The following is a 10,633-nucleotide window of genomic DNA, read 5'->3' as shown; positions in this document are numbered from 1 at the left end:
TCCTCATTCTCATTTTTAAGAATCTGTTATCTGCTTGACAAATAATTTATGTATACTGCCCACTGACATGCTTTTAAAGCTATAATTGTTATCAAAAAATGTTGGCCTTCAAACACCTTAAAATGCACATATGTAGGTCCGAGAAATCCAAATTTTCTCGGGGGAGCATGCCCCCGAACCCCCCTAACTACTTCACATTTTAATGTGTGTGTCTGTGTGGTAATATGGGCTGGTGTGGCAACAGTGCCAGGACTGAATTTTTTAACCAGTCTGCCCCCTGCATATAGGCCTAAAATATACATTATTCTCTGTATCGAATCATGTTATCTTATTACCCACACCAGCCCCTGATGTTTCAGGCTCAGCCCCTGATGTTTTTAAAACCTAGAAACGCCCCTGGTGTTCCTGTACTAATGTTAACGTCAGTACTCCGATAAATGCTATTCTAAAAACAAAGAATTCTAACATCATCCGCCGTAGTAGAAGACTGATGTGTTAATTAATAGGAGAATGTAAAAAGTCGCTGGTCTTACCTTGTAAGTTGTGCGTTTGTTGGCAGAGGTGTGTGTTGTTGTTGTTTTTTTGTGTTTTTTTGGCAGACTCGACGGGGGGACACGGTGATGATGGTGTCCCAGGGTCATCATAAAGATATTGGTCCCACTTGGCTAAATCAGGACGTGCATTTGAGGACGCGCCTGTACGCACGCGCGCATGCGCACTGTCCTTCCATGAGCGTGCATATATATGTGCATAGTGACAATAACAGCCCAGGGCCGCGGCGTCTCCCATGACAACGGCAGCCAGACAATGAGCGAGCGCCCGGGTGGCGGAAGAGACACGAGCAAATATGTATTTTTGAATTGGGACATTTTTGGAAACGTGTTGTTCCGTCCGTTTACGTCATACTTGCTGAATATCTCGCGGCGCGCCATGTAGCAGAGGCCGCGCTCGCTCGCTCGCGCTGCTGGGCGGGGAGGGGAACGATCAGACGCCTGGAAGAAGAGCCTTCGGGAAAAGCGTCGGGAAATATTCGCGCATCTTCAAAGCTGGATTGTGGATTCTGCACGGGGATCGAGGTAAATTTCTGGTCGCTCGAGCGTCTCTGATGTCACTGGTTGTGGCCGCTAGCTGACAGGTGCAGTCGGATAATATTTCTGTGAGAGTGATAGTAAAGCAGCTCCATTCATTCATAATCTCGCGTTTGCTGAGCATGCATTGAGGATTGCATTCAGGAACACATCATAATTAATCGCATTGTTTCACAAACATTCATTATCACTTGTGTGACTCCTCAGTGCTGCTGTCTCATGTTATTGGAAGGTGATTGTTCCTCTGTAACTCATTGTTTGGTCTGAAACACACAGTCTGGATCAGGATCAGGATGTTGGGTTGTCTGTCTGGGCCTCTGCTGTTTTGGTGTTTAAACACTCACAGAATTACACTGTGTACTGGTTTTACAATGACTGCAGACTGTCTACATTCAATAAAGGATGGGCTTAGTACTGTGGTAGAACTGTAGTAAAGTGATGGCATTTACCATGGTACATCGCAGTCAAAATTTAATGTCAAATGTGCAGCAGTACTTGTTGACAACAAAATGGTTTGCTCAAGCTAGGTATTGAAATATTATTTACTGTTAAATAAATAAAAAATGTATTTACTTTTACTTTTATTTACTAAAAATTGTACCTTTAAGGATACAACAGCTCGGGGCAGTACCCTTAAAATGACATCTTTGTACCTTTTTTTTTTTTTTACCACAAAAGGGTTCATAGTAGTACCTAAGGTACGTTAGGGTTATGGTTAGGGTTAGGGTGGGATTAGGATGGGGTGGGGTTAGAATCCTAACCCTAACGTACCTAAGTACTCTAAGGAACTAATATGCACCTTTTAGTAGTAAAAAAGGTACAAAGATGTAATTTTAAGGGTACAGCCCCTGTGACAAGCTGTTGTACCCCTAAAGGTAAAATATTTACTGTTAAAGTCTGTTATATCTTAAGTGAACATAAACAGTTGAGAAATAAGATGCATGTGTGTAACAGTATATTGGATCCGTGCAGCTCTTAAAGTGACAGCAGCCTAATAAACCTGCTGCTGTCTTTCTTTTAATATTAATCAAACAACAAAGGACAAAAAAAAATACTGTTAGACTTACCTAAAAAACATGAAAAGCCAATTTTATTTGTATGTTTGTTCTATTATGTTTGTGCTATTGCTCATAATTTAGTTATTTGTTCCTATTTTATTACTGACAGTTTACTTTAACAATATTTGAAATTTATATGAGTTTGACTAGTAGTTTTTAGTGTAACAACCTTGTTTATTAAATCGGTCAAAAACAACAAATACAATAATTAGGCCTATTTTATTTATTTATTACTTTTTTTGGTGGTGTATATGACACTGAATATTTCAAAATCATCTAAAGCCATATGATTATTATGAGGAATAGAATTATTTTTGAATGAACTGTTAGTTTTACAATGTTTTCAGTGCCTCTTGTGTGTTTAGGATGGATGTAGGTGCGCTCGCAGGTGTGGACGGCGGCCCGAGAAGAGCGGGTTCGGTTGAGGGAGGACTTGAAATCGTGCCGCTGGAAATGTACGACTCGGCCCGAGCAAAGATAGAAGCTAACCTCCGCTGGTTGTTCGCCAAAGCGTACGGTGAAGGTAGGTGCATCTCTCTTCTGCAATCCCTCCTTACAAATAGGTGATGGTATTGTGATATTTATAGGTTCCCAAAACCATAGAAATACAGTTCTTTGTGCTGGTAACTGTATTCTGGGCACAACACACTCTTGTTTGGCCTGTGACTTCTATTGAAGTTCTTGCTTTGGATGCTGGTAGAGATATATAGTGACTGGCATGGCGAAAATAGTTCCGATGTGGCAGAAGTGTGTGTGTGTGTGTGTGTGTGTGTGTGTGTGTGTGTGTGTGTGTGTGTGTGTGGACATGTTTTTCTACACCGGTGGGGACTTAAACCTGAATGCACACAGACTCATGGGGACTCGTGTCACCGTGGGGACCTAAATTGAGGTCCCCATGGGTACAAAAGCTTATAAATCATACAGAATTAGTTTTTTTGAAAATGTAAAAATGCAGAATGTCTCCTGTGATGGGTAGGTTTAGGGATAGGGACAGTGTAAGGGGATAGAATATACAGTTTGTACAGTATAAAAACCATTACGTCTATGGAGAGTCCTCACAAAGATAGTGCACCAGACGTGTGTGTGTGTGTGTGTGTGTGTGTGTGTGTGTGTGTGTGTGTGGATGCTTAGTCAGCATTTCTCAGAGTCCACAGTGACCAGAAGAGAGGTTGGGAAAGGACCGGACGGTCTCACAAAAATTTAATGTTTAGGGACATGAAATCTTTTTTTTACAGTAATAGCGCCCTGCTAGATTTTTTTTTCTGTCTGTTTTAATTTTTCTGTATTTATGATTTACTGTTAAAATGGAAGAACAATTATATTACTTAAATTTAAAAAAATATATATATATATATATTATTATATTACTTTGAGAAGTAGTAATAGATTTCTGTCACAGTTTCTTCAAACTTTTATATTGATGGGTTGTCATGAAGACCTTTGAGTTTCTGTGTCTATATGATATGATGATCGTTTTTATCGAATTAAATTGTGAAATGATCATAAAGTTGACTGAATGTCTGATGCAAATGGCTCACAATATGGGAAACACTTTAGGAGTTTTGAAGTTACCATCTGATTGGTTGAAATCTACAGGATTTCTGGGAGACGTGTGTGTTGCGTTCCTTAAAGGTGCACTGTGTAATTTTTAGCAGCATCTAGTGGTGAGGTTTGCAAATTGCAACCAACAGATGTTACGGTGGCCGACAGGAAGTGATGTCGTCGTCTGAGACAGCAGAGAGTAGCCAGTTAAGCAATGAGGTTTCTTTACAAAGATAAATTAAGAAATTAGGTTTACTTAATTATTCAGTAAAACGATGTGTTTATTGCGAATATTACTGTTACTTGATCATCATTGTGTCAGTGTTTTATTCACTGACTTTAGCTAGCTTCTTTTCCCGAAGAACAACATAGTGACGAAACGCGTTTGTCCGTTTAAGGCTCCTGTAGAAACATGGCGGTGCATTTCAGTGTGTGTGTAGATCGAAATGGCTCATTCTAAGGGAATAAAAACATAACGGTTCATTAAAGGCACAATATGTAACTTTTTTTGCTTTAAAAATAGCAAAAATCACTATATCTATGTTATATATTTTTTTAGTTGTGTACTTACATTATCCCGACTGTTTCCAACAACTTTCAAACCAGGAGAAATTTGTAATTTAATTCGAGAAACATCCCGTTTCTTTATTTCCGTTTTGTCGCCGTCAATAACATCATATCCGCATTGTCCCTGGTTTCCGCTCGTACTGCCATAGCAACCAGAGCTATGAACCAGAGCCCTCTGATAGTAACCAAAGCGACTGACGCGGACAACTTTGTGGTTCGCAATGTCTGTCTGCACGCTGTTGTTGTTTCGTTCAAACATTATGGACCATGGCAAGCAGACTTTGGATAAAAAAGGAGAACTTAAACGAGAATCAATATCAGCGCGGTGTTTTCTAGATGCCTAGAGCTCCCATAGATAGTATATAAATGAGAGCTCCACGTCCGAGACTTCGACCGCTCCTACATGTACTTTATTAAACAGGTGAGCACATTTACATAAAACTAAACAATGTTATATAGTTCAACAATGATAAAATGTCAGAATATGATCTGTATGTTATTCTAATGTTGATCTATCTTACTGCTAGTCTCATACAGACAAACTAACACATACATTTCAACACACTCAAATGCAGTTTAGTGTGCTAGTGTAATGTTAGACCAAGTGAAACAGCGCTGCGTTACCTCACAAGTTTAATTTGTCTAATAAACTGACCTGTGAGTAGTAATTCTGCATGTAGTTCAGTAGAATGAAATGTCCATATTCCTTTTATATCCGTGGGACTCGCGTCGTGTGTGGAGCTGATAGCTGTCTCTTAGCAATCCCGAACTGCTTTATATCACAGTCATGATAAAAACATCGATGTATTCAGTCATCCATAAACATTATTAGATCAGTCGGCTTGACGTTGACGACAAGATCCATAATTCTTAGCAAATGTTGCGTCATCAAACTACGCCTTTGTTATTGTAAATAGGTTAGCGACCCCTAGTGGCGAAAAAAAATCCCATACTGTCCGTTTAAGTAAGATCTTTATACTCCACTGAAAACATAGTTATGTATATGATATTGCATTTCTGTCAACAGATCCTCCTAAATATCACAGTGCACCTTTAACTGCGCGCTGTCGTGATGCCAAACCCCCTTATGGAAAAAGAAAGCCATCATGTTTGCAACTGTGACAATGAGCGCTTATCAGCGGGATATTCAAAAGTATGTGACGTTCACGGTGCCATTGTTGCAATAAACCTGCACAACGTTCTTGAATGATACTGCATTAGATGCACGCCGGTCTGTTAATGTAGGGACATCGACATCAACATTTTCACACTAAAAATGATGCGGAACAAAACAAACTGTGATTGGTTGCATCAAATGTCCTCTTATGCGGTCCTTGGCCAATGAAAGCTGCGATGGAGTCCAGACCTTCTGCTTCCAGTCTGACTGGATCAGCTAGATGAAGTTGTTCATGTCCTCATATAGTGAGTGAGACGGTGGCCGCTGAAAACACCACGAGTGTCACGCGTGCTTCAGTATGTGTGTGTAGTAGATCAAACTCTGCGGTGCTCATTCACACACAGACATGCTGAACATGCAGACTTCAGTTTTTAACCACAATTTGTTTGTGCTTTAATATTCACAGACACTAGTCCACATGGCTATTTTGATTAATTGTACAGTCCTACTTTTGATTTATTCAGCAAAATTCCATGACATTCCACGTTATAATGTAAATTCCATTTTTATGACTGGATTCCATCCGAGTTTTCCACGTTTTGGAAAATGAACATTTGTGCATATGAAACACAGTGGATTTGATAGGCAGGGAGAAAGGTGATGATGGTGGTGTGTGTTTTCTTCTAGCAGATTGTCTTGAGTTTAATCGGGGGACAGAAATAACGACGTCAGTGTTACATCACAAAGCTTACAGACTGAAATAGCTGTGATTGTGGGAGAGCACCGGTGTGTGAACGTGTGTATGGTGTGTTGATAACCCTGAGTGACGCTAAAGGATTTCTGTTTGCTAGTAACTGGAGGTCTTGTAAATCTGCTGATTTCTTCAGAACAAAAACATTCTTATTATAAAATCTTAGTAGATCAGCAGTTTGTGAAATAATATGTAATGTTTGGTTTTGTAATAATTTTGTATATAAATTAAATGGTTATTATCTACTTATAGAATTAAATGGATCATTTTGATTGATAGATTGAACTTCCCTTTGAAACAAGCTTTGTCTTTATTGCTTATAGATCCATATTGATCTGTAAGATTTCTTTGGCCTCATGCATATGAATGAAGGAACCGGATGTAAACTAAGCACCCTCATTTCCCTAATGAGTGATATTGTCTGTGTTCTGTCACAAAAAAGCTTTTACATTATGCAGATATATTTTTTAAATAAACAAATCTGAATCTAAATGTTCAGTTACTGCATGCACTCTAATATTTCAGAATAACGTGGAGTTATATCCTAGCATTTGACTGATTGTCCTTTCTCAGAGACTTTCGGGGTCTGAGACCTGAACCTGTCTCTTCAGCTAAAACAGAGATAAAGACAATTTGATGTGATCTTGCGGATTCATGTGAAGTTTTGCTCGTAAGCTCTTTGTCCAGCCTGGAAGGTGTGGTCAGATGTCATCGTGAGGGAAACCCTCCGAGTGTGTGACCCACTTCTGACTGTCAGCCTTTATTTATTAATGAGAAGTAGTGCACACGCCTTTACTGACACACACACACACACACACACACACACACATGGGAAGCGGTTTGTGATGTGTATAGGATTGTAAATTATTGTGAATTTAAAAAGTAAAAATATTTTTTTATTTTTGTTATAATATATTCTTTGTATAGTCATTTATGTAATTATAATACAGAAATGTTTTAAAATTATGGATTATTTCAATTTAAATATTTCATTGTTTATATTTTAAATTTAACATACATTATTATTACTATTATTTTTTTTTTAATTCGAATGGTATTTATTATATATTTAAAAAAATAAATTCTAGGATATCAAGGGTTATCTACATCGCCAGTTTAGGAGATGAAAGTGTGTATCTTAAAAGAAAGTAGTACCATGGTAATCTGAAAGGTCTTGTGAGACATTTAGGAGAGTTTACTCTGTGTAAACAGTCCGAACTCACTTCATTCCACAGGAATGCTGCATTGCTTGGTGTAAAAATGCACAGGGAAAGTCACAAAGAAAGTGGCGCTTTGTCATGCAGCCAAACTTGATGTTTTAACTTTTGCTGACAACGATATGACAAAATGTTTTTCACAATATAATAAATGTTCAATTACAGTAAGGAATGCCATTACGTTATACTATTAATTCAGTCTTAAATTAAAGGGATAGTTCACCCTAAAATGAAAATCAAGTCATCATTTACTCACCCTGGTGTTGTTCTAATGCTGTATGCCCTTCTTCTATGGACCACAAAAGGAGAATTTTAAAAAAAAACGTCCCACTTGCGGCAGTGAATAGCGACCAGCATTAATAAAAATGTGCTATGAAATACAATCCATGTGCTTTTTCTCTGAGGTGAATATATCTGTTGTGTCAAAAAGTTATGGCGTTTACATCCGTCTACTGTTATTCTGTCATCAGACAAACAGTGTTCCTGTCTGGAGATTCAACTTAGTGAAGTACATGGATACTTTTTTGGGGGATTTCTTTTGTGTTGTGTTTTTATTCATTTAGATTTCTCACAACTTGTGTGCTTTTTCTGGGCACAGAAGACCAACGGAAGGTCAGGATTTTTGTTAAATAATGCGTTAAATTTGCTTTGCGCCAAACCCTCTCGTATACCCTCAGAACAGAATATATGGCACGTGTTGCATGAGATCATTCTGTGATACTTTTGTTTCTTTTCAAAAAAAGACACTGGTCACTATTCACTGCCATTATATGAACGTATGCTAGCGGGACATTTTATTTAAAAAAGTAAGAAGGGCATACGGCATTTGAACAACACCTGGGTGAGTAAATGATGCCTTAAAGCAACACTAAAGATTATTTTTTACCTTAAAATAATGTTTCCAAAATCGTTTCAGTGGTTCATCAACTCGTAACAGGGTGAACGGCACTTCTGCATTCGCTTTGCGACCCTCTATCGGCTTATAAGCGCACTATGCAAGTTTGCCAGATCGGGTAGCGGATCTTTAGTTCGAATGAGACGTAAGAAACTACGGCAAGCGTTACAATAGTCATTATTTCGTTTTTGTTCGTTTCTGATGTCGCAATACATCATACTTTCATAAAATCATGCAACATACTCTACCTTGCCTGTGGACATCGTTCATTCCAAAGCCGGTGCTGGATAAACAAATAGCATGCGTGCGATGGTAGGCTAACTTATTTACGACAGCGGTAATGGACAATTCCGCTTCCAACCTGTAGGGGGACCGAAGAGGAAAAGTTATTTGGTGTTGCTTTCATTTTCATTTTAGGGTGAACTATCCCTTTAAGGCCACGCCCTATATTTCTCAACACTGTCGCTTGACTTTTAAATTACTTTTAATTACTTTTAATTACATTTGGAAAATGTTAAACACATCAGACTCTGATAACCAACTAGTTTACAACCAAACCGATCAATGCTTTCTGAGAATGTTTTTACTCTTGCTTGCAAAAAAATGAAATTTCTTAATTACTTTCTCCCAGCATGCACCCGAGCATTAGACTTTTCTCCTGTGGTGTCCAATCTTATTTACATTAATATATTCAAATATTATATTTAATACATTAATCGCTTACTCTTGCTTTGAACAAAAATGACCAATATTCAAATATCTCTTAATTGCCTTTGAACACTCAGACATGTGCCTAAATCAATGTTGTACTAATATATGTGCTACAACACACAATAAATGCAATATAGCTAATCTAAAACCCAGAGGATCACTTGTATATATGGTTATATATTATTATTATATATGTTTATATATTGCCCAGCCCAATAACTTGCTCTATGGTAAAACACCCAAAGCTTTATTGACATGACAGTATGACTTTCTGGAAAGCTGCTTTGAAAGGATGCGTATTGTGAAAAGCACTATGCAAATAAATCTGACTGGACTTACATTTCAAGTGGCAAGTCCAATTTTCCAGCTTGATTTCTAACGGATCCTTTCCTGTCTCTTTTCACACCCTCAAAACAGATCTCACACATTCCCATCCATCAAACACATTATTAGGATGAGGTCTTAAGGCCTATTCACACCAAGAACGCTATATTAGCGTCCGCACCAGAGGATTATATTGTTCTGTTTATTCTAATCACAATGTCGCTTTAAATGCTCAAGCTCTTTAAAGCGGGATGGATTATGATTGGCTGTCAGTGTTTTTATCGTCCAATATTATATACCAATATCATTCATCTGTGCCGTTATCGTTGTGGTGTGGATTCTGCTATTCTTTTATATTTATAATGATTTTATAACAACATCTTTATTGTTATCATTAAAGTTATCCTTCTTGTTGTGAATGGGCTTTCAGTGTTTCTATGTAGGATTTGTAAAATGCACGCTTGTATACGCACACACACACACATCTCATCAGAGGTTATTTGACAGTTCGCTTCTGTTAATCTTCCTCAGGCTTTAATCTGACTGGTTGACCTTTGACCTCCTACTTGAACGAAACCTCAGAATGACCCTTGGTGGAGGGGAAAAATATACAAAAACAAATCTATCTGAGAGAAACAGAAAATGTAAAGGGAAAAGTGGCTTTTTGGACTGGTATCAATGGTGAGCGTTTCCACCTGCAGGATTGTCGTCATTACCTAAAGCCGCTTATCATCTTGACCGCGCGCTCTTCTCACGGCTAAAGCAAGCAAACAAGGTCAAACACATGAACAAATGAAATAAACATTGTGTTGCTGCTTAGCCACATTAACCTAGCAGTTAGTTGTAATTAGCCTAGCGCTGAAGCCGTGAATGTATAATCACATTGAGACACACCTGATGTCGTCTCTTTCTGTGGAAGTGTTTGTGATTTGCTTGTGTCTGATTCGGCTTGCTAGATGTTACCCTTGACGTGCGGCTAGTAGTGGCTAATCTCAAAATCTCCTGTCGGACACTTTAGTTTTCTGCCTGTGTGACATGACATCTTCACATCTTTTTCTTGCAGTTTTTCTACAGTTCTTACAATATGATTTGTCACCTCTCTTGCAATATATTGATGATTAGAAAAGAGTCTATCTATCTATCTATCTATCTATCTATCTATCTATCTATCTATCTATCTATCTATCTATCTATCTATCTATCTATCTATGTCATTTTAGTATTGTACTGCTATAGTTCTTGTTAATATTTTGTATTTTTTAGAAATTTTTATAATTTTTTTATTGTTTTCTTTTTTCATTTTAAAGTTTTATGAATTTTGTTTTGTGTTTTTGTCATTTTTAATAGTTTTTATTTTATAACT

General features: G+C 37.8%; 1 protein-coding gene across 2 annotated transcripts in view; it reads left to right on the top strand.

The window, feature by feature from the left end:
- Positions 1 to 726: 726 nt before the first annotated feature.
- camsap1a (calmodulin regulated spectrin-associated protein 1a) overlaps positions 727 to 10,633 on the top strand; it is a 28,970-nt gene continuing 19,063 nt past the window's right edge. For both annotated transcript variants that reach the window (XM_081390705.1, XM_081390704.1), the window contains exons 1-2: positions 727 to 1,076; positions 2,512 to 2,669. In XM_081390705.1, coding sequence (XP_081246831.1) covers positions 2,513 to 2,669 — 157 coding nt within the window. In that variant the 5' untranslated portion in view covers positions 727 to 1,076; position 2,512. The remainder of the gene's footprint in view (positions 1,077 to 2,511; positions 2,670 to 10,633) is intronic.

The sequence above is a fragment of the Scardinius erythrophthalmus genome (assembly GCF_964197995.2).
Source record: "Scardinius erythrophthalmus genome assembly, chromosome: 17".
NCBI classification, from domain to species: domain Eukaryota; kingdom Metazoa; phylum Chordata; class Actinopteri; order Cypriniformes; family Leuciscidae; genus Scardinius; species Scardinius erythrophthalmus.
Note: the sequence above shows the minus strand (reverse complement) of the source record. Positions and strands in the feature narration are given on the sequence as shown.